Source organism: Caretta caretta, chromosome 8 (assembly GCF_965140235.1).
Source record: "Caretta caretta isolate rCarCar2 chromosome 8, rCarCar1.hap1, whole genome shotgun sequence".
Taxonomy (NCBI): Eukaryota; Metazoa; Chordata; order Testudines; family Cheloniidae; genus Caretta; species Caretta caretta.
This window is the reverse complement of record NC_134213.1, coordinates 3,253,647-3,277,556: the sequence shown is the minus strand read 5'-3', so window position 1 is coordinate 3,277,556 and position 23,910 is coordinate 3,253,647. Positions and strand designations below refer to the sequence as shown.

At 46.9% G+C, this 23,910-nt stretch overlaps 1 protein-coding gene across 2 annotated transcripts in view; it reads right to left on the bottom strand.

The window, feature by feature from the left end:
- Positions 1 to 19,751, bottom strand: part of ADAM19 (ADAM metallopeptidase domain 19) — a 52,735-nt gene extending 32,984 nt beyond the window's left edge. The window contains exons 1-3 of one of the 2 annotated variants that reach the window (XM_048861584.2): positions 19,521 to 19,751; positions 17,658 to 17,746; positions 14,833 to 14,903 (exon numbers count right to left, since the gene is read on the bottom strand). In XM_048861584.2, coding sequence (XP_048717541.2) covers positions 14,833 to 14,903; positions 17,658 to 17,746; positions 19,521 to 19,614 — 254 coding nt within the window. In that variant the 5' untranslated portion in view covers positions 19,615 to 19,751. Of the gene's footprint in view, positions 1 to 14,832; positions 14,904 to 17,657; positions 17,747 to 19,520 lie in introns of those variants that run through there. The other variant, XM_075131231.1, reaches the window with a different exon arrangement.
- Positions 19,752 to 23,910: the final 4,159 nt, after the last annotated feature.

Below are 23,910 nucleotides of genomic sequence, written 5' to 3'. Positions count from 1 at the left end.
TCATGATCATCTGGTCCGACCTCCTGCATGTTGCAGGCCACAGAACATAGATTCATAGATATTTAGGTCAGAAGGGACCATTACGATCATCTAGTCTGACCTCCTGCACAATGCAGGCCACAGAATTTCACCCACCACTCGTGCAAAAAACCTCTCACCTATGTCCGAGCTATTGAAGTCCTCAAATCGTGGTTTAAAGACTTCAAGGAGCAGAGAATCCTCCAACAAGTGACCCGTGCCCCATGCTACAGAGGAAGGCGAAAAACCTGCCCTTCAATCTGCCCTGGAGGAAAATTCCTTCCCGACCCCAAATATGGCGATCAGCTAAACCCTGAGCATATGGGCAAGATTCACTAGCCAGATACTACAGAAAATTCTTTCCTGGGTAACTCAGATCCCACCCCATCTAATATCCCATCACAGGCCATTGAGCCTATTTACCATGAATATTTAATTACCAAAACCACGTTATCCCATCATACCATCTCCTCCATAAATTTATCGAGTTTAATCTTAAAGCCAGATAGATTTTTTGCCCCCACTGCTTCCCTTGGAAGGCTATTCCAAAACGTCACTCCTCTGATGGTTAGAAACCTTCGTCTAATTTCAAGTCTAAACTTCCTGGTGGCCAGTTTATATCCATTTGTTCTTGTGTCCACATTGGTACTGAGCTTAAATAATTCCTCTCCCTCTCTGGTATTTATCCCTCTGATATATTTATAGAGAGCAATCATATCTCCCCTCAACCTTCTTTTGGTTAGGCTAAACAAGCCAAGCTCCTTGAGTCTCCTTTCATAAGACAAGTTTTCCATTCCTCGGATCATCCTAGCCCTTCTCTGTACCTGTTCCAGTTTGAATTCATCTTTCTTAAACATGGGAGACCAGAACTGCACATAGTATTCCAGGTGAGGTCTCACCAGTGCCTTGATAACGGTACTAAAACCTCCTTATCCCTACTGGAAATACCTCTCCTGATGCATCCCAAGACCGCATTAGCTTTTTTCACAGCCATATCACATTGGCGGCTCATAGTCATCCTATGACCAATATTCCAAGGTCCTTCTCCTCCTCCGTTACTTCTAATTGATGCGTCCCCAGCTTATAACTAAAATTCTTCTTATTAATCCCTAAATGCATGACCTTACACTTCTCACTATTAAATTTCATCCTCTTACTATTACTCCAGTTTACAAGGTCATCCAGATCCTCCTGTAGGATATCCCTGTCCTTCTCTAAATTGGCAATACCTCCCAGCTTTGTATCATCCGCAGACTTTATTAGCAGACTCCCACTTTTTGTGCCGAGGTCAGTAATAAAAAGATTAAATAAGATTGGTCCCAAAACCGATCCTTGAGGAACTCCACTGGTAACCTCCCTCCAGCCTGACAGTTCACCTTTCAGTAGGATCCATTGTAGTCTCCCCTTTAACCAATTCCTTATCCACCTTTCAGTTTTCCTATTGATCCCCATCTTTTCCAATTTAACTAATAAATCCCCATGTGGCACGGTATCAAACGCCTTACCGAAATCTAGGTAAATTAGATCCACTGCGTTTCCTTTGTCTAAAAAATCTGTTACTTTCTCAAAGAGGGATGTTAGGATATAGATATTCAGGCCTGTCTGTAAAGGCCTATACTCTAAGAATTTAGGTGTATTCTTATCACTTGGCTAGTGATAGAGGTATAAAAGAAAGAATCAAAACCACTGTCTGCCAGTGTAAGGGCCTTCTCTTACTGTGACAGTTTGTGGCCTGTGCTTAGGCTCAGGCCTTTGGCTAAGCAGCAGAGGCAGCCATAAACTGGGAAGCGAACGGTCACATCCTCACATTCCAAACTAGTCACATTGAAATAAGGTGCTATTGGGCTGTTAGGCACTATCAGGCCAGAGAAAGGGAAGTGCCTAGAAAATGTAAAAGGAAACTTAGTTTGATAGCATCCTGTCTGGCAAGAACTCACTTATCAATAGCTGGGATGTGAAATCCTCACTTCTGTATTGTTTTGTCATTATAGTTCCCACTTTGCTATTGTTTGTCTGTATAATCTCTGTCTGGTTCTGTGATTGTTCCTGTCTGCTGTATAATTAATTTTGCTGGGTGTAAACTAATTGAGGTGGTGGGATATAATTGGTTCCATAATCATGTTACAATATGTTAGGATTGGTTAGTTAAATTTCAGGAAAATGATTGGTTAACGTATAGCTAAGCAGAACTCAAGTTTTACTATATAATCTGTAGTCAATGAGGAAGTGAGTGGGCATGGGTGGGAGGGGGTGGGCATGTGGGTGTGTGAGATGGGAACAGGGAATGGGGGTAAGAAAATTGGAATCATGTTTTGCTAAAGGGGGAAATGGGAACAGGGAATGGGAGTAAGGAAGTTGGAATCATGTTTGGCTAAGGGTAGGAATGGGAACAGGGACACAGGTGTAAGGCTCTGTGGTGTCAGAGCTGGGAAGGAGGATACTAAGGAAGGAAACTGGAATCATGCTTGCTGGAAGTTCACCCCAATAAACATCGAATTGTTTGCACCTTTGGACTTCGGGTATTGTTGCTCTCTGTTCATGCGAGAAGGACCAGGGAAGTAAGTGGGTGAAGGAATAAGCCCCCTAACAAGGGGGATCAGGTTGGTTCGGCACGATCTACCTTTTGTAAAACCATCTTGTATTTTGTCCCATTTACCATTGACTTCAATGTCCTTAACTACCTTCTCCTTCAAATTTTTTTCCAAGACCTTGCATACTACAGATGTCAAACTAACTCCCACTGCTGTAATAGACCCCTAATTTCTGGCTGAGTTACTGAAGTCCTCAATTCATGATTTAAAGACTTCAAGTTGCAGAGAATCCGCCATTTACACAAAACCATGCCCCATGCTGCAGAGGAAGGCAAAAAAAAAAAAAACAACAACAACAAACCCCCCCAACTCCCAGGGTTTCTGCCAATCTGACTTGGGGAAAAATTCCTTCCCAGCCCCCAATATAGCGATCAGTTAGACACTGAGCATTTGGGCTAGGCCCACCAGCCAGACCCCTGGGAAAGAATACTTTATTGTAACTCAAATCCCTCCCTATCTAGTGTCCCATCACTGGCTGTTGGAGATATTTGCTGCTAGCAGTCACAGATGGGCTACATGCCATTGTAGGCAGTCCCAGCATACCACCCCCTCCATAAACTTATCAAGCTCAGTCTTGAAGCCAATTAGATTTTTTGCCCCCCACTGCTCCCCTTAGGAGGCTATTCCAAAACTTCACTCCTCTGGTGGTTAGAAACCTTTGTTGAATTTCAAGTCTAAACTTGCTGATGGCTAGTTTATCTCCATTTGTTTTTGTGCCCACATTGGCAATTAACTTAAATAACTCCTCTCCGTCCCTAGTGTTTATCCCTCGGAGGTATTTATAGAGCACAATCATATCTCCCCTCTGCCTTCGTTTGGTTAGGCTGAACAAGCTATAACAAACACAGTATAAAATTGAACGAAGTGAAAAAAAAAAAACATGGCCAATGGAAGATGAGCCTTTTGGGGGCAGTCACTAGGGAGCTTTTCTCTGGTACATATTCCACCCTCTGCCCTGCAACATTTACCTCTAATGCAGCACTTTCTGTCTGCCAAGCCCTCCACTAACACACTTTCAGAAACAAGAGAGGGGCTAATGGCTTGCACAAAACATCAATGCAATCAGAGCATCTGCGAGACCAATATTATATGTCTCCTCTCCCTGCCCAGAGGGAACTTGAATGGGGAGAGGCTCAGAAGTTCAAAGGTTAATGGCCATTGGCACACAAACACTGCATTCAGATAATTTTGTCTCATGAAATACACTCATACCTGTAAGTGCTCAGCTAGTCATCTTCCTAAGTGCTCCTTCAAAACATTTATTAAATGAATCAGGACAAAGGAAAGCATGCCTGTGAATCCCAAACTCGGCCACTGAATGATGCCCCGCTCTGTAGCACTGTGCCCACACGGCCAGGCCCCTCACTGCCACCACTGTATTTTGGTTCATTCATAAATCCTGCCCCTGGTTTCAAACAACTCAAATAGTAACATTTTTTAAAAATGAAATAAATAAATAAGACTGCAAAGAGTAAAAAAAGCTGATGTACCAGCCAGGTTCCCATGGGACACAGAACTGCACTAAATAATAATTTTCTGTACAAAGATGATTTTCAGAGACTTGGGGATGCAATATGAAGAAAACCACAAGATTTCACTTGAGGTTTTTAGACTGCAAACTCTACAGGACAGGGACTGCACGTTCTTATGTGTTTGAGCAATGCCCAGACCAATGGGTTCACTCCTCCTCTGGTACTGTTGGCACATAGATTCAAAGATTTTAAGCCCAGAAGGGAATGTTTGATCATCTAATCTTACCTGGCCATAGAATTTAAGAATAGGAATGGAAGGGACCTCCTGGTTTGAGTCCAGTCACAGGCTCCTCCATTAGTGCAAGTAATTTCATCCAGTTACTCCTGTACTGAACCGAATAACTTGTGTTTGGCTAAAGAATCTCTCCAGAAATTCATCCAGTCTTCAGCTGAAGACACCAAGAGATGGAAAACTAACTATCATCATCATCATCTCAAATGAGAATGGGGTTCGTGCCCCTTGTGTTTTGACATTAGGCCATAAAATTGTGATCCAAATTCATCATGGTTGAAGCCTGGGAGTATTCAGATTCAGGGTTTTGGTTCAGTCCAACATGCATTTTGGGGGAGGGGGATCAGCTATGAAGTCTGGCTCCAGCTTGAGCTACAAATTTCCCCCAGGGCTCTGGGCTGTCCATGGCTGCGTGCTGTTATAAACCCATCTCTGTTCCTGTTACAATGTAATGGCCCGAGAATGGGTTCAGATGGTGCCATTTTACAGCTTGCAAACCCTTCTTGGCATAGGAACAAGGCAAAGTTTGACACCCTATTCAGGACCTGACCCCGTGCTCCTTATACAGGCAAAATCCCCCCTGAGTTTTACAAGGAGCCTGGGATCATGGGAAAGGCAAAGCAAGCTGGACTGCTCTCAGCACTTCACGAGTAAGCATTTGGATTGGGTACCAGGGGCGATGCTGCTGTACTGCCGTCTCCTCCTCCTCTTTCACCCAGGTGGCCGAGTTTGCAAAATTAGGAAATGAGGCTGGCTCGTGAATGGCAAACCGGAGAAAGTCACAACCTGTCTCCATCTCAGCAGCAGCAAAACAGGGCAAACCCCGGCGAAAACCAGCCACCCCATCTCTAAAAGCCTGTAAAACGGCCTTGTAAAGTGACCGATCACAGATATGTACAAAGCACCCCATGCTTTACTGTCGACTGTCTAGGCATCACGCGAGGATGCCATAGTTGGGGACTGTGATAGTCAGCCTCGTTCCAGCTCCTACTCAGCTGCGCCTCATTTATAAAAAAGGCCTGATGCGTTGTGGGTTCCGCCCTCCTCCAACTAACAAAATTTAAATGGTTGCTTCTTTAAATGGCTTGTTTTTTGACAGGTCTTGCCACTCCTGGAAGACTCTACAGTTAGAGAATTAGCAAGTTTAGGACATCAGAGATACCGAGAAAGTGAAACCTGACTGACTGAATAAAAATCCCTTCCCCTTTCAGAGTGTTTGAAACTCTTTCCTTTGCCCTATATTTAACTCAAACCCTTGTGAGAAAAGCTCGGGCTGGCTTTGTTAAGGATTCAGCCCGAAGCCCCTTCAGTTAAGGGATGGAAAGACCCAATCCACCTCTCTGAGTCATCCAAGAAGTGCTCCAGCAAAACCAGGAAAGACCAGAATTCCCAATATTCCTAAGGGGAAAAAACAAGCAATATATAAATAAACAAACAAACTCCAAAAACTTTTCTAGGGGGAGAATAAACCCTGTCAAGTCATCTTTACAAATCACAAAGAAGGAACCCCCCCCACCACTATTTTTTTATTCCCCCTTTGCAGGTCGCCTCTAGGCAATGTGACCGCTCTCTCCCCAGCGGGCAGCACCCAGAGACTTCCATGTAGGTTGCATTTCCCTGAGCTAAATGTAAACAGCACTCTCAAAAATGACTTGCAAGTGTCTCATCTCCTGAGACGCCCCTTTCGCCCTCACCAGGCTACAATGGAAGATGTTCTTTCATGCCACAGACAAGACTGCCACTTGCCTCCATGCAGATAATCATTCTCTTCACCTCAGGGAGAAGCAGAAGTCATGTTTGGCAGCGTTCCGTTTGAGCCCAATTGATGTCTGGAATACGACTGCTTTTGTCTCTGCTTTCAAACTTCATTGTAGCCCAGCAAAGCTCATGTCGCTTCTTTCTGATGTGCTAATGCTCCTCACTGGGTACCTCATTATTGGCCCGGCCTTGAATAGTGCTGGTATCAGCTATTGCATATCTGTAAACAGCAGATAATCACAGAAACACCATGCTACAGAAAAACGTCTCCCTATAATCTTCTCCCTGACTATCCTAGTTTGCTCAGCTGAAACGAATGCTTCATCACCAAATTGCATTAACTTCCAGGAAATTGCTTTGAGCAATGTGTTTATGAGAGGCTCTGGATTGTGTGAAAGTCTCTGCTTAGAACCTATGAGGCAGATCCTCAACCAATGCAAATTGACGTTGCTCTGCTGAAGTCAGGAGGCAGGATCAGGCTCCTAGCCAGCGGCTCTGACATCAGTGAGGCTCTGGCCTTCATTGCCCGCTTTTCAAACATGCTTTCTCTGGCACCATGCGGTCGCTTTGTGCCAAACTGCTAGCCCTAAAGCTGGCATCACTGGCCCAGAGACAATCACCCAACTGCAAGGTGGTACAGGGCCAGCCAGCACAGGTGCTGTCAAGCGCTTTTCCCTCACTCTGCTGATGGTGTGTCAGGAAAAACAGGGCATGGGCGGAGGAAAGGGTCCTTGGGGCTGGGAATAACTCTGTCCCATGCTGATTCCTGGCCATGGTTTCAGGTGCTGGGGCGATCTGAGGCCTGCCTAAGTTAGAGTAGTCCTCAGGCTGCTCTAACCAGCAGAGGGGCTGGCTCTCAGCACCCATACTCACTCCTCCCTGACTTGCACACATCAGCTCCACTCCAGAGCAGCCGACTCCCCCATGCTAGAGCTCGGATGCTGGCTGGAAATAGGCCACTGCCAGTTTTCATTGAACAGACATCCTGCAGAGCCAGGTCAGCTCTGAGCAAAGCAGCCAAATGAGCGAAGGCCTGGCCCACTGCCACAATGTACAGATGTCTTAAAGACTCTGTTCTGCTGAAGACCGGCTTGGAGTGATCTTGGCCCAGGGCAGCTCTGTCAGTGATGTCATTGTTTTAAACAAAGGGTCCATCTTAATGCCACTGAGCTGCTGCATGAACGGGCCTGCAGGGAAGGCCTGGTGTCCTCATTCAGGGGTGTCTCTGGTTTGCGGTCTCAGACACAGCGACAGGGCAGGTCAAGTATTCTGCAAAATGCTGTCAGCCTCATTCACTGGAGAAGGCAGCATTATGTAACGGAGACGGGGCATGGGATGCAGGGAGCCCCCTGCTGGGAGGCTGGCTCCTGGGGTTCCCTAAAGAGCTCTGCCTGCAGCCCGGTCAGCTAAACAGAACAGGGAGAGAATCAGAGGAAAGACTGGGAATGAAAGACTCCCTTCCCTCTTCCTTTTCTTGTCAGATCTCCAGAGAGCAGCGGAAAGCAAGATAAACGAATTGCAAATAGATGACAGGGAAGGAGGCCCTGGGAAGCCCCTAACTTCCATTGGAGTCAACACTTGGCAGTACTGGGGCTGAGATAAGACGTGGGCTAGATAGGGGCTGAATAAAACATATGGTGGGAGATTTTCCAAGTCGCCTAGGAAGTTTAGAGGCATAGTCACATTAATTTAAATGGGAATTGGGGTCCAATCCCTAAGTGGCTTTGGAAAAATCTCTGCCAGGGTTTCCACAATAAATTGGTTTTCCGGTGTCTTAGAGCCAGTAAAATATTTACAACAGGCATAATTGACTAGCACAGTCCTGTACCGTGCTGGGAACCTTCACTAACCAATGATCTCAATGGGAGGTGCTCAGAAATGATATACTCAGAGGTTTGGCTGGGCTCCAGTGGATGTCCATGGTTGTCCTTTGAGATGGGTGGGTTCTTCTAATGAACTCAGTGGAGCTAACAACTCAGTTGGGGATCGTGATACAATGCCGTCAGCCTGCATGGGTAGGTGCCATTTTTAAAATAAATACAAATATCTTGGATGCATGAACACAATTTTTCAAAAACCAAAAGCCAACAGACAGGCCACAAATCTCTTGTGGGAAATGTCAGCTGTTTTCATTTTGGTCTAGCGAACAACCGAAGAGAGTCTATAACCAGATTGAGAGCTCTGAATTTTTTCCATCCCTCTCTCTTCTCAAATAATAATAAATCTGCCCAAACTGATTGCCAAGAACATTTTGGGGTGGGAGGGATTCGTTTCCCTGTCAGGCTTTCTACACCAGATTTGTCTGCATTTGGGGGCTATTCCTCCTTTCACAGAGTGGAGCCACTCCATCGACTGCAGCAGAATCACACTATTGTACCAAAGGAGACTTTGATCCCTCTTCGCCGGAAACTTTGCTTAAAATCCTCCCAACAGAACTTATTGTGAGAAAGTCAGACGGCCCTTCCCTCTAACATCCAGCCTAGTAGTAATAATTGTCAAGGCTGCTTTTTAACATCCAGCTGCAACTGGAGAGGGAAACAAGTAAGCCCCTCTGGAGCCCTCTGGGTAAAACTGGACACTTATTCAAATAGCTGGAATCCACCAAGGCTCTTTGCTGGTGCTGGTGACTCAGATGCTCATGAAGTCTGAAGCCAGCACATCTCACTTTCTCAAAGCCCTTTCCTGGGGTAATGAGAACACGTTTATTGCTCTGGCAAAATAGGCTTGAAAGGGGAGGCGACTCTTCAGCACTGAAGGTAAAACTCAGCTGCCTGTTTCAGGGTATTGAAAAGACTCCTCTCAGCCAGGTCAGTGACATTTGGGGTGTCAGTGATATTTGGGGTGGAAGAGCTATGCAATGAAGTCACGCCTGCAAAGTCAGCAACACGTCCCGCTGCACTTCGCAATGGATAAGGCCAGCATACAAAGAGGAAGAGGACAGGAAATGGATTTCCTGGCTGGGAAGTCGTGTAATCACGGCAGCCAGGGAACAGATAATTTAGAGGGGTACGTTTCCTTCTTTCCTCCCCCGCATTACAAAGAAATCACTAACCAGTCCAAATGAAAGAGGAGGAGGAAGAGCAGCTGCATGTCTCCAGGTGCCAACTCCATTTTCCTAATGGTAAAAAAGCTCTTCATGAGCAGGTCAAATGCTTCTTGCCCCTTGCCTCCATCACACCATCCCTCATCTCTCCCCCCAGTGCAGGAAGCCATTAGATATGGATAGTGTGTGGACACAGTGTGGAAGATCTGGAATATCCGTCCTGCTGGGAGGTGGACAAACCCCTCTTGGTCAGCAGTCACTGAAACAAGTATTGTAGAGGCAGGAAATGACAATCAACCAGTGACCCCCAGCTTCTTTATCTGACAGCTCAGAGCATCAGATACAGGCCTCCCTTGTTATTTCAGACTCGGAAACGGTACTGTTTAGAGGTGGCATGTTTTTGCTTCCGAGGTAAAGGAGTCTAAAATTAGATCTCTCTGTTGGTCTGGGAGCCTGTGAATTCTGTCTGTGCTAGGAGGTTAACTGCTCTCAGCCAGCCACAGTACATTTTGGCTTCTACTGCATGGAATTTGCCTTGCACGTGGTTAAAAATGCCCTTTGGAGGCCTGGTGCCGTTCCCTTCATTCAAACAAGATGCCTCCTGAGGTCAGCAGGAGCTTTGTCTACATTAGGAATATGTGATCCAACCCGCTGTTCCCAGCATGATGCAGGGGGCAGGACAGCCAACCAGGGAGCAGGACAGGGGCAGAAAAGCTATGAGGATAAAGCTACCACAGGTCTGAAAGGCACTTCAGAGCTGCCATATGCTATTGTGACTCCCTCCATGGCTCAGCGGGACTAAAGCATCCCTGGCTGGCCACTCTCCTGGCAGCTTCTCCCCAGCAGCTGGAGGCTGATGTGTGGTAAGGAAGGGCAGGACCCACCACTGATGGTCCTCAGCTTGGGTGGATATCTAGGGCACCAATCAACCCCCTGCTGTGTCTGGCAGCCCCTTCTCCTCCCTGTCCTTTCTGCTTGCTGCACCACCTCCTCAGAGAGGTTCCCTAGAAACTGGGAGCCCACCGTTGCAGTTTTCAGGTAACTATGACTGTCTCTGACCCTCTCCCTTCCCTGGGAGACTGTCATAGGATGGCCTCTGGGTGCGGCCCCAGCAGTCATCCCTTCCTGCTGGGAGAGGGCTTTGAATCCCACTGTTCATATCCCATTACCCCATCACAGCTGCCCTCTTGTAGCCAACCTCGACAGCACAAGTACAACCCACCTCAGCTTTCCCTTCAAAGGAATATAGTCTCTCCCTCAGGGAGAGATTCAACCCCTTTGACTCACAGGTCCCTCGGGGTAAACACAGATCCTCCCACAACCTCAAAGCCAAGACCAGATGACAATGCAGAAGCTCTTCAATCCCATTCAAGGGTCATGTTTCCCAGTTTGCCCACCCAAGAGTCGTTAACCAGTCCCAGGGCCCCACTCTCCAGGCTTTTCCCATGAGAGTTCCAAGACCCACTTCTCTCCCTTGTGTCTTCTCCTGGAGCTCCCAGTCAGGTCCCCAGGGAGAGGGCTCCCCACAGTGTGTCACTCCCCCAGGCCTCCTTGCCCATCAGTCCTATCCCTGATCAGGGGAATCTTGCTCCAAGACAAACCCTTTGTTCCTGGGCTCCTCCCATTGCCTCCATTCAGGTTTTCTGCCAGAGGGCTTTCTGCAGCATTCCACCTCCAGCCCTCCCAGCCCGTATATCCCACCCCTGCTCATCAAGAGCTCAGAGCCAACACCTTGCTTCTGGGTCCAGCTTGCATTGACCAAGCTCGTTCCTCCCTTCATCCCTAGGGGCCTCTGCTCAAGCCTTCCTGCAACTGGGCAGGGGTCCCCAGCTCTAGCCAGTCCCGTCCACCAACAGCTTCCATCAGAACTTGTCAATCGCAGCTCATGGCTACTGCTCTCCAGCAGGTCTCCTGCAGCGCTGTCCCGCAGGCAATTCTCGGCTGCTCCTTCTGTCTCTCCTCTGTTCTCAGGCAGCTCTCACCTGCCCCTTCCGCTCAGGGGCCTCCTCTGAAACCCAACTGGGAGGCAGGTGAACTCTTAAAAGGGGCCAGTCACCCTGTGACAGAGACTCTCTGGAAACAGGACAAGGAGGAGTGTTTTTCTCCCCTACAGCTTTTCCTGTTGCCAGGTGGGAAAACAAATTAGTCTCCGATTTGTACAACAGAAGTATCAGCTGTTCTCCCTGATAGAGAGGAGCCTCCTGCCACGCAGACCTGCTACACGACATAGTCATAGGCTCCAAGGTGAGAAGGGACCATTGTGATCAACATTTGTAGCTTCTCCACTGCACCTCCCGTACACCCCTCTCTTCAGCTCAAAGCTGGTTCTTATTAAACACAAGTGCCTTTAAAAAAAAAAACACAACTCTGTTTTCATCCAAGGTTTAGAATGCAAATTCTTCCGTTCCTAAGCCACAGCCAAATGTATGATTGTTCTTATAGGCATCTCTCCATATATTTCTCTCTCCATGCAGTCTTGGACCTTCCAATCCTGCAGCTGCAGGATTTGAGTGTTTCAATGACTTATTGAAGCAAAAAGAAAAAGAAGAATTAAATGGCACTAGGGGATATTCTCTTGCTATTGCTCAGATTTTATATGCGATGGCCTAGCTTCCTCTGGAACTAAATCATGGTTCTGCCTTTTTCATACTAGCAGGAATAACAAAATGGGGCTGTTCGGTTTTAACGCATGAAGCCTATACTCAGGTGTATGGAATCCATAGTCAGATAGGTGCTGAGTTCCTTACAAAGTAAATAATAGTGTAGCATGTTAATGGGAACAGATGCAATATCCCCTGGTTTACATCTCCGGGGGAGAAAATAATGTGCTCTTCATAAATGTGACATCAGGGACGTGGCACAAACATTTCTGCCATGCAATACAACTGTTGCATTCAAAACCAACAGCTCTGTCACAGGCACACACCAGGGAGAAGAGGAGGCTTCATTCCTTAACGCTTGCAAAGGGCTGGAGTGTCTCAGATGGAAGGTGTCTTATTAGAGCATCCACAACATTCCTGAGGACCCCACTTCTTCTGTCTGCTTCATCATTCCTTCTTCGCTGCTGTTGAATTCCCCTATAATTCATTGATATGACTTTGAAAGTGACATCCAAATAACAGCTCTATTCTCAAACATGTCCCAGCTGCTCATTGAGCCAGTATCCTGACAGCTATCCCTTAAATGTATGTCTTGTTGCCTGTTCTCCTGTGGGTCTCGGCTTCTGTCTCTGACTATAGGCCTGAGCCTTCACTCCATGCCCAGGAAAAGCTCCTCTGAAGTCAGTATTAAAGATGATTTTGTATCCTCAATATTTTCTATGTGCTGTGTTTTTATAAGATCTGTTCAAATAGTAGGACTTCATAATGCCTTGTGTGTTTATTGATCCTGCTAAGCCAGCATGCTCCCTGATGGAAGTGTGTGTATGTGTATCTTGCTGAATGAAAGCCTTACCTCAGGAAGTAAACACAATAGCAAATGGTGTGTGATCCTCATTCTGTTTACTAACACATGCCAAGAGCCAGACCTCTGATGGAAATAGCACAGCACAGTTCCCAGGAGGCACCTGGAGGTTATGTCATCATACGCTGAATTAATCTGTTACTTGGATTTCTGTCAGGATTCTTTGCTTTTGCCGACTTCTCCTGGACTGTGAATAAATTCACCTCTGCAATGCTACAACGCACAAATGCAGCAATAGGTTTAAGACCTGACAGTCAAAGGAAATAGACCTCACTGGCTTTGTCCTACCTACAGTAGCAGTTACATAATGTACAGCATTGCTTCAGAGATCTCTACTGATCACAATTACTCCACCGTTCATTTTGCTTGTGTAGTCAGGTCTTAGCTAGGAATAGCAGTACAGTTTGTTCCCCTCTCTATGCTTTGGTACTTTCAAAGCCCAAAGATGTCGATAGATGAAATATTTATAACATTTTCTGTTAACACAAGTGCAGAATTGGCCCTGCAGTGTCTTCAGTGCTGAAAGTCCCAGCAGCTTATCCTTAGGATATAGCCTTTCACAGAAAACCCTTCCCAGAATCTACTTTCATTTGATCACTCATCTCATTTCAGGTACTGCCTTACACCATGTAAAGAGAAGCTGGGCCCCCCTTCAAACTATCCTGCGTATCAGTTATGTTTGTATGTCACCATAAACACTAATTACAGTTGTATGGTTTCAGAGTAACAGCCGTGTTAGTCTGTATCCGCACAAAGAAAAAGGAGGACTTGTGGCACCTTAGAGACAAACCAATTTATTTGAGCATAAGCATATAGTGGAAAATACATGCATCCGATGAAGTGAGCTGTAGCTCACGAAAGCTTATGCTCAAATAAATTGGTTAGTCTCTAAGGTGCCACAAGTCCTCCTTTTCTAATCACAGTTGTATATCCATATTGCGGCATTTCCTTGCACTCTTAGGGAAGGAGAAGAGTGATCCTAGGTTTGACTGGTCAGGGATGTCTGCACTATATACTTAAATATGGTAAGTAGTATTATTCCAGGGTATAAATACATTAGTGGGTACTAGGAGAAAAAACACTTAACTGGAACTCAATATATAAATCTGACACAGAAAGAAATCCAGCATCAAAGGATTAAAATTGGCAAGGGTCAGTTATATAAGAAAAGTCTTAGCTGCTCTTCCACCATTAGAATCTAATCCACTTGCCTGGCAAAGGATCTGGTATAAAAAGTAGCAAAGAATCTACATCCAAACTCCAGCAGCAAAACCATCCTGCCCACCTATATCCACTGGTAGCTTCATTTGGATACAGTATTCTTCTTCTTCTTTGCTTCCTATCCCAAACGACTATATACTGTTGCTGTGTGCTGTTAACCAGCTGCTGTGTTCTACCACAGAGGTGGCTGAACCTCTGTAGTCAGTGCAAGTGAAAACATTTCTTTAGGCCACTTTAGGATAAGTGGCATTAGAGAAATATAAGTTTCACTGTCATTCCTCCTAAGAGACCTGGAGTGGAATCCCTTATGAGTAACATAACATACAAAATCCACATGAGAGCTTTTTACTGATATAAAAAAAACATTGAGTCATTTGGTGACCAATCCAGCTCACTAACATCAGGTAAAGAGTAACAGGAAATCATTGTCTAGTTAACGCAGGTACTAACTGTTACATGGCATGGGTTTATATACAGTGGGCCAGATCGCCAGCTGGCATACATTGACAGAGCTCCACAGAAGTCACTCTACCAGCTGAAGGACAGACCCAGAGTACTCTTATCATGTATAAGAGTGGCATGCATTTCCCCCACTTAGAGTATGTCTAAACCACAGCCGCACACTACGGCACGGCAGCTGCAACATAGACGTTTCCTACATTGACAAAAGGGGATGGTCAATTGATACTGTTAATCCATAGCTAGGTTGAAGGAAGAATTTTTCCATCCATCTAGCTGTGTCTACAGTGGGGGCTTAGGTCAACCTAACTATGTCGCACAGGGCAAGACATTTGTCCACAGCCCTGAGCAATGTCGCTAGGTCAATCTAAGCTTTAGGTTTAGACGAGCCCTTAGGGTGTGATCCAAAGTTCAGTGAAGCCAACAGAAAGAGCTCCACGGGGCTCTGGATCAGCTCCTTATTCATCATCTTCGGGAGCAGACTGCACAGGGCATACAATGGACAAGCACACTTACTCATTCTTCTCAACATCCAGGATGAGCTCTTTCCCCTCGACTGTCATCTTGACTTCTGCTTTGAATGGGTGCTACATGCAACAGAGAAACTGCCCATTACACATACAGCATGATCATTGTGAATACCTAAGTGTTCATCAACTTGGCAATTACTTTGTTTGCAAGTGCAAACCTCCCCTTATTCCACCCTGCAGCGTTGAGCACGTCTCCCGCCCCTGCTGTGCCCAGTAGGCAGAGACGGATGGAGGTGGAATGCTCAGAAAGAAGAATGATGTGTTGTTACTCCTTTGGAAATATGGACAGGACCCATGCCTCAGAGCCCAAGGAATGCTTGGTCACTGGAAAAACATCCTAGCACGATTTGCCTGATACAGAGCTGTGCTTACACTATTTCTTAGCAGATGGCAGCAGTAATGGTCCAGGAAAGAAGCTTTCTTCTACAAAGTGAAGTGGTGGAGAACCACTGGTCTATAGCATGCACAATTTGTATAAAAAGTCTCCTGCCCAGAAAAACTACTCAACATATATTGAAACTGCAGCCCTGCTGGTCTACAACATATGGTAGGCACTCTACATCTACCTTGCTAGGATGTACTCAGAGACCTGGTTTTCTATGAAGGCCCTAATATCATTTCAAATGTCAATATAGACAGGTCCAAAGATCTGGTGCACTTATATTTACAGTATACAGATATATAGCTGTATACAGGTATAGCAAGTTATGTGTATCCCTAGTGTTAAATAAATGGTAGGGCTGGAAGAAGACAAACTGGAGGTGTGCATTGTACACAGGTGAGGTGTATACACCTGCTAGACAGGATGCATTACGTGAAAGGTGTTCCCAGTAACCACTGCATTATACTTATTTTCATTATTAGGCAGATACAATTAAAACACAAGGAGGGAGGGGGAGAGAGATCAAGGATATAAACTACAGCCAAACACCTCATTACTCGATGTGTCTGCTACTACCGATTTGTTTTTTTAGTACAGTCTTTTGTTTTTATACTAATTCATACAAAGGAACATGGGGCCGTTCAGCACAGAAACAAGTTTTAAATGACCACAGAGCTGATAAAAATTAGCTGCTCACTAGCAGTGATCTAAAACGTAAAAAGTAAATTGACTCAGTACAACTGAGGATATTACAAGACTTTCTCAGTACAACTGAGGATATTACAAGATTTTCTCTTAAAGGAAGTTGCCTCCTAAAGAGGCACGAAAGGCTGCTTTTACTGTATTAGAATTTTAAGATAAAGAATTACTTAGAAATAAGAGCGTCAGGTTATTTCCTCATCATTTACTCAACATACAAGGGGATTTCACACCACAGAAACCACGTGAAACCATAAGAGTATTTTAAAGAATTGCTTGGCTGAAACATTCTGTCAGTCAACATGCGTGTTCAGATCCCTTTGCGTTAATCCCAACTCTAGTGTCAATTATGAAAGTTGCCTTTCGTATCCATGTGGCAGGTCTCCATTCTGATATTCTGGTCTTCTGCTAATCCTGTGCCTATTGAAGTCAATGGGAGTCTTTCCTTGGCTTCCATGAATCAGGCCCATAGAGATTATATCCAGCAGACGGCATGGGGTTACTGGGAGGCCAAACCCATCCTGAAAACCATCACTCATGTGAGCAGCCTTTATTCCTGAGAGGACTCCCCGTGATATCCCAGGACACTCACTTAGGATGCAGCATTCAGGCTCTGACTAGGAATGGATCATTCCCCCTAGATCTGAACATGGGAGGACCATCCTTGTGGAGATGCAGAGGAAGCAGATGAACCTCCATCCATTACCCCCCTCTGCCTTGTACCTTTGGAGACCTGTCTGAGGCTCCAGGAGAGGGCTGGGGCTGTTTCTCCTCCTCCCTGGCACCCAAGAGCGACTCCACTGAGGAGGCGACACAGTCCCAAGCTGCATTACCCTTTCATTGCCCTCACTCTTTGCAACAGAGTCCTCTTCGTGGAACATCCTGAGATTTGCTGCTGGCAGGATAACCCAGTTCGTGCGATTCCAATGGAGCTGCCTTGCCAGACACTGTGGGAGCCTGTAGAGAGCAGGCACGGAGGCACAGGGCCTTTACGGATCCATTGGAATACATCCATGGTGATCCAATGGATCACTGGGTGTTGGAGTTGGGTGCAGCTTCCTCAATGAGGGAAAACCTGCCTTCCCACACCTGACTAAGATTTGGAGCAAACTCCCAAGGAGACCAGCACTGAGTTATCCTGCCCCTGGGCCTCCCTCCTGAAGGTTTTTGCCACGGGAGGCCACAGACAGCCTGTTACTGTTATCATCGGTGGGTGTGTTAAATGGCTGCTGGGCTCTTCCCTGAGACAGCTGCATTTCAGGGGTGGGTAAGCAATCTCAGTACTAAGGGCTTGGCTACACTTGTGAGTTACAGTGCAATAAAGGAGCCCCAAGCGCACTAGTTCGCTCCCCGTCCACACTGGCAAGGCACGTAGAGCGCTCTGACTCCACGGCTACAGCACTGCTGGTTCTCCACCTCGGCGACTGGAATAACGTTTGCTGCACCCCCCTGGAGGGCTGCAGTGCCAGTGTGAACAAGGTGTTGCTTTACTGCGCTCTGATCAGCCTCCGGAAACGTCCCATAATCCCCTTAAGTCAAGTGGCCACCCTTGTCATTGTTTGGAATCAGCTGTAGGCTGCATGTGCCTACAGTGACCGGGATTTGGTCTGAAGAATTTAAGAGACATCACCAGATCCAGTCAACCATGTCACACCTTGGGTGATAATATTTGAAAAAAAAAAAAAAAAAATTAAGAGCACCTTTCCTGTCAACAGGGTCATATGACTTACCTTCACACTGATGGTGGTGTTTCCTGTGGCTTTCCACTGGGGTGTTATTTCTTCCTGGTATAGCTGTGGGCCAACACTGCTGTTTTCTCCTGGGGAGCATAGACAGTTGCTCAGAATCAAAACTCCACTGCAAAGCCCAGCATTTAGGGTTTAATCCTGCCCCATCATAGACAACGGGAGTTTTGCCCTTGACTTAATGGAACAGGATGAGATCCTTCAAAAGACGGCATATAAACAGCAAAAAGCAAGAACTGTTTGAATTATTTGGCCACTAATGTCTCTAAATACATCTAAGCACATTGTTTAATATTAGCAGCAGAAAAGATTTTCCCTATAACTTTTTACATCTACATTTCTGAGAGTACAGACGTATACAAGCACAGGCATTGATCCAGCAGAGCACTTAAGCATGTGCTTAAATGTTAGCACATGAGAAATCTGATCGACTTAAATGAGGCTTAAAAACTTCTGCTGTGCTGGATGAGGAGCCATGTGCTCAGCTCCTCTCTGGATTAGGCCAGTAATAAATATACAAACCATGGATAAGTGCAGCTGGACAGAGCAGTAATTGTTGAAGAGGATTTTTAAATAGGAGTTGTAAAAGGCACATTAATTGCTGGAACAAAGATGGAGAAACTCCCTGAAGCACTTAAATAATTCTCTTAGTCTGAAACTAACAGGCATGGCCGACCTGTCCAACAATCCCATAGCAATGCCCAATGGTGCTTTCCCCTTTAAAGCAGGTCTGTCTATTCTTTCCCCTGAGACAAGGCCAGGGTCAGGGGATATCTTTCATTGAACCAATTTCTGTTGGTGAAAGAGAGAAACTTTTGTGCTCCACAGACCTCTTCTTCAGGTCTGGGAAAGAGAATGGGAACAGAACTTCTCATGATATCTAAACTCATGGAGTTCTAGAGGGAACCAGTTCTCTTTAACGACTCTTCCAGACCCCGTCCAGCCGATCTGTATCATGGAATGCTGCCCCAAGCAGAGTGAGCTGAAATACATAATTTGCCGTATCTGTCTTTCTAGCATTTGACTCGGGTGTAAAAGCCCCTGGTGTCAACGCCTTCACAAGACACTCAGAGGAGAGGGTAATCCACTGGGGACAGTGACAGCAAGTGGAAGTGGGAAGCGAATCTTATTCTATTAGGACCCTGTGGTTTAGGACCCTGTGATTAACCACCAGGTAAAAATGCCCCTGGGTTTAATGAGACAAGGGGCTATCTGTTGCCAAAAGAAACAAGCTTTGGAAGGCACAGAGCTCTTCCTCCCAGCTAATGTCAATCCCAGCCTGCCTGCAACCTGCTGACCTGCAATTAGGGCTATCACCCAACCACCGCTATCATTGCTTTCCTGCTGAGCTGGGTTTTTGCAGCTGGGAGGGTGTTGCAGAGAGAGATAGGAACCTCTGCCATTCCACGCCGCTAGAAATCCCCAGGGCACATCCTGGACGGACCCTGGTCCCAGCAGCAGACAAGACATTGCTTATAACCACGTATCCCCCAAACCCCACAAACAACAGCAAAAAAAAAAAAGAAAAGAAAAGAAAAGAAAGGATTGTCTATGGGCGCAGCCTGCAATGCGTGTTCTCTGGGTGTTCTCGTTGATTTGCTAGGAGGCTGGCTGCGCTATTCATGCCGGCAAACCTTCTGTTCAGGGATTGAAGGAGTGAGTGGAAGATATAAAAGAACAAAAAAAAGGGGGGGGGGCAGGGGAGGGAAGGTACATTATCATGGCCAGGAGCCAGGGTTAGAATAAAGCCCCACACATTCAAGCCCCTGGCTCTGGGTTCCCACAGCTCGGATCGTCCCCCCCGGCTTTGAGGGTCCCTTTCCCCGGCATCTTCCCCCGCGGACTTACTTCTCCAGCCTGCGGGCTCCAGGGCGGGGAGCAGCAGCAGCGGCAGCAGGAAAGGAGCCGGGGAGCCCCAGGCTGGCCCCGCAGCCCCAGGCATGGCTCCTCGGGGCGGCTGGCACCCAGGCACCCTCCGGACCCGCCGGGGGCTGGCCGAGGCTCCGCGCCCGCCGGCGCCGGGGATCCCCGCGGAGGCTCGCTCGGCGGCTCGCCGCAGGCTCGGATGCCGCCCGGCGAACTGGCGGCCGCTCCCCGCAGCGCTCCGAGGTCGGGGCCGTCTCCCCACGCCCAGCCAGGAGCCAGCCCCCGAGTCCGCCCAGTGGGGGCGTCCCTCCGCCAGGCAGATGCGGGGCAGCGACCCTGACCCTGTCGCCGAGCCCAGGGATAAGGCACTGGGCCCCCCCCCAGAGTGGGGCCCTTCAGATGGGGAGGGGGTTGGGTTTAGCCCATTATAGGGCTAGAGGCCACATCTAGGTTTGGGTTCCGAAGCTGCCCCCTTGCCCCCAGATTCAGTGTTTAAGGTAAGGGGGTGGTGGGAGGGGGGGGGTCAGTGTCAGAGATGTCAGGGTCTGATCAGGCAATCCCCCGAGCTGTGCGCCCAGCCCCTGTGCACATGCCACCCCCGTGCGGAGTTGGGCATTGCCAGCTCTCAGAAAACCGCCCAAAGGCAAACCATGCGCCAAGAGAGCCAGGGTTGTCTTCCGGAGTCTGCAGGCAGCCTGAAGCAATCGCTGAGCCCTGCTAACGATCTGGCTCATCATCTCAACTAAGCGTTAGCTCTGGTGCCTAATGATGGCAGTTTAAATGGCGACACCATGAACTCTTTCCTTTCAAGGAAACATTCTGCTAATGCATTTACCCGCAATCCCCAAAGCCCCAGCTGTCCCCCACCTAACTTCCCAAACCTCCAGCCTCCTGCCTAACTGCTCCCCCACTGGAGATACAGGTTGGCAATCCAAAAATCTATAACGCACTGAAAACTTAGGCACAGGGCAAACCAAACAGAATTTACTCTCCAGACAAACAGCAGCAGGGGGCCTGGACTGAGTGTTTCTATCCATTTTCATAATTAATCCCCTCTCTGTCCCTAGCAGAAGTGGCATGGCTGGCAGACAGGGGGCTGTGGCTAGGACATCCCTAACTGCTGCAATGGCCCTCTCAGGAGCATGACCAGACAATGCAATCTGCAGCAGCCCTCTCCCACCTCTGCATCAGCAAGTCTAGGGGCTGGACCCCACACAGGCTGCACCAGAGGTGCAGAGGTGCTTGGGCAGGGCCAGGGGGATATATGCATTATCTCTGACATATGCATGATTATACCAGGGTTCAAAAAAGAACTAGATAAATTCATGGAGGATAAATCCATCAATGGCTGTCAGCCAGGTTGGGCAGGGCTAGTTCCCTAGCCTCTGTTTGCCAGAAGCTGGGAATGGGTGACAGGGAATGGATCACTTGATGATTCCCTGTTCTGTTCATTCCCTCTGGGGCACTTGGCACTGGCCGCTGTCGGTAGACAGGATACTGGGCTAGATGGACCTTTGGTCTGACCCAGTATCGCTGTCCTTATCTCCCCACCCGCCCTGTGGATGTACCCCCAGGAAAATAAATACATCTCCAAGCCAATAGAATTCAGGAGAGTGCCATGGCTAGGGGCTGTGTCCTGGGGCATGGCCATCTCATAGCTTCCCCTGCTGCTCAAACACAGCACTACCAGCACCTTCTGCCTCAGTTTCCTCCCAACAGTAGGTCTTCTCAGCTTGCCACACAAAAACCAGTGCTAGAGATGTGGTTTGGCCCACCGCCAAGTCACAGCCAAACATAACCCCTTCTGGGGTAACAACAGTACAACTCAAGAGTCCCAACAAGCCTCAGGCCCTTCAGGTCACCCAAATCTCAGTCCCTTTTTTGGTTACCTTTGAGTCTTGCCCTCTACTCTGGTGCAGAGCAGTCAGCCCCTGGGCTGGATCCCCTGGAGAACCATTCTTCTGCAGATCCTGGCTCAGGGTCTTCAAAAGAAACCTACCCACTCCCTGTGGTTGTACACCCTCAGACTGACCACTCCACATTTTATGAGGCCCAGGTGTCCTTTAATCTATCATCTGCTGTCTCTTAGGCCCCTCCTTCAACTAATTAATGATGGCACAGGTGTAATAGATTAGACTAACGAGCTTTTAACCCATCCTAGTCCATGATGGAGTTTCATCCCATCACAGGCTACCAGGGACATTGCTGGCATACAGGCACCAGGCTCCTGCATAGACAGACCTGGCCTCCCCCGGTGAAGTGGCCCACCCAGTTCCCAGAGCTGAAAACACAATAGAGTTTGAGTTGCTCAAGCAAAGACCAGGCCTTCTAGGGCAAAGAGAAGCATTTCCTCATGGTTCAATTCTACACCAGAAGAAATGAGGACAAGTTATTGGGGTCTATGCAGGGACTACCAGTTACGATTCTGTGGCCTGTGTTTTGCAAGTCAGACTAGTTGATCATAATGGTCCCTTCTGCCCTTTTCTACTCATTGATCCAAGGAAACACATCACATTATCTACTTTTGCTTACGTTTTCTTTAGAGTCTCAGCATGAATGTCCACACTTTCCCCAAAGATGAGGATGATTAACCATGTTTATTAGGGCAGTGCCTAAGGTCCAGCCAAAAATGGGTCCCTATTGTTTTAGGTGCTATACAAACCTAGAAAGAGATGATTCCTGTATCGAAGAGCTGGCAATTTAAATCGACAAGGCAGACACAGGTGGGGGAAGTTGTAGGACACACATGTTGCGAGAGCAGTGGGATGGCAGCAAATGTCACGTTAGTTCCATGATGTTTTTCTTCCTTTTGGTGGGTTTACTTAGGAGGGGATCTGCTACATGGAAAGAAAAGGGAAGGGAGCTCAGAGGGACAGAGCAGGATAAGAGGGACAGCTATGGAGCGGAGCTGAGGTGAGGAGATCTACACCAGCTTAAACTTCATCCACCCCGCAAGATGTGCTCCCATAGATGTGGATTTCTTTATGAATTGTCCTCCTGTGATTCATAATAAATGTAGCTAAAGATCATGACCTGAAGATATAGGCATGTCATTTTTATTGAGAGGGATCTATGTTTAAAAATCAGAAGTCAGAACATAAGAACGGCCATACGAGGTCAGACCCAAGATCCATCTAGCCAATGCCAGGTGCCCCAGAGGGAATGAACGGACCAGGTAATCATCAAGTGATCCATCCCCTATCACCCATTCCCAGCTTCTGGCAAACAGAGACTAGGAAGACCATCCCTGCCCATCCTGGCTAATAGCCATTGATGGACCTAGCCTCCATGAATTTATCTAGTTCTTTTTTGAACCCTGTTATAGTCTTGGCCTTCACAACATCCTCTAGCAAGGAATTCCACAGGTTGACTGTGCGTTGTGTGAAAAAATATTTCATTTTGTTTGTTTTAAACCTGTTGCCTATTAATTTCATTTGATGACCCCTAGTTCTTGTGTTATGAGAAGGTGTAAATAACAACACTTCCTTATTTACTTTCTCCACACCAGTTGTGATTGTTCATTCTATCATATCCTCCCTTGGTTGTCTTTTTTCCCCAAACTGAAAAGTCCCAGTCTTATTAATCTCTCCTTATATGGAAGCCGTTCCATATGCCTAATCATTTTTGTTGCCCTTTTCTGAACCTTTTCCAATTCCAATATATCTTTTCTGAGATGGGGCAACCACATCTGCACGCAGTATTCAAGATGTGGGCCTACCATGGATTTATATAGAGGCAACATGGTATTTTCTGTCTTATTATCTATCCCTTTCTTAATGATTCCCAACATTCTGTTCGCTTTTTTGACTGCCGCTGCACATTGAGTGGATGTTTTCAGAGAACTCTCCACAATGACTGCAAGATCTCTTTCTTGAGTGGTAACTCAAGTGTTAAAGTGCACAGGCAGATAGAGATTGGAGGCATTTGGCTCTGGTGCTTTGAAAGAGATTTGGTATTGTGGTGTCTCAGGAGGCCAAGTAAACTCATTATTTGCTGTCCAAACTCTTCAGAAGATTATTGATCTGTATGATCCATAAAATCCTCTACTTTCCCCTCTACAGTAAAAATGGCTGTAGGAGAGTGATCAGCAAATTCACTTAGAAAGGAGCAGTTAGCAGATGGTTTCTATATGCATGCTGGATCTGTGTTGTCTTCCTGAGTATACCAATAAATCAGGATGATGGAAAATTAAGATTCCATTTGGAAGAAAGGTTTGCTAGGGGCTGTAATGATTTTCTGTCTTGCCCTAATTCCAGGAGCTTTCCCAATGCTACTAAACGTCTCTGGTAAAAGAACATTCAGGACCCTTAATGGTTACTGTGACTGGGGGAGATGTCTGTATCGAACTGTGAACTCCATTTTGTTTTGTGAC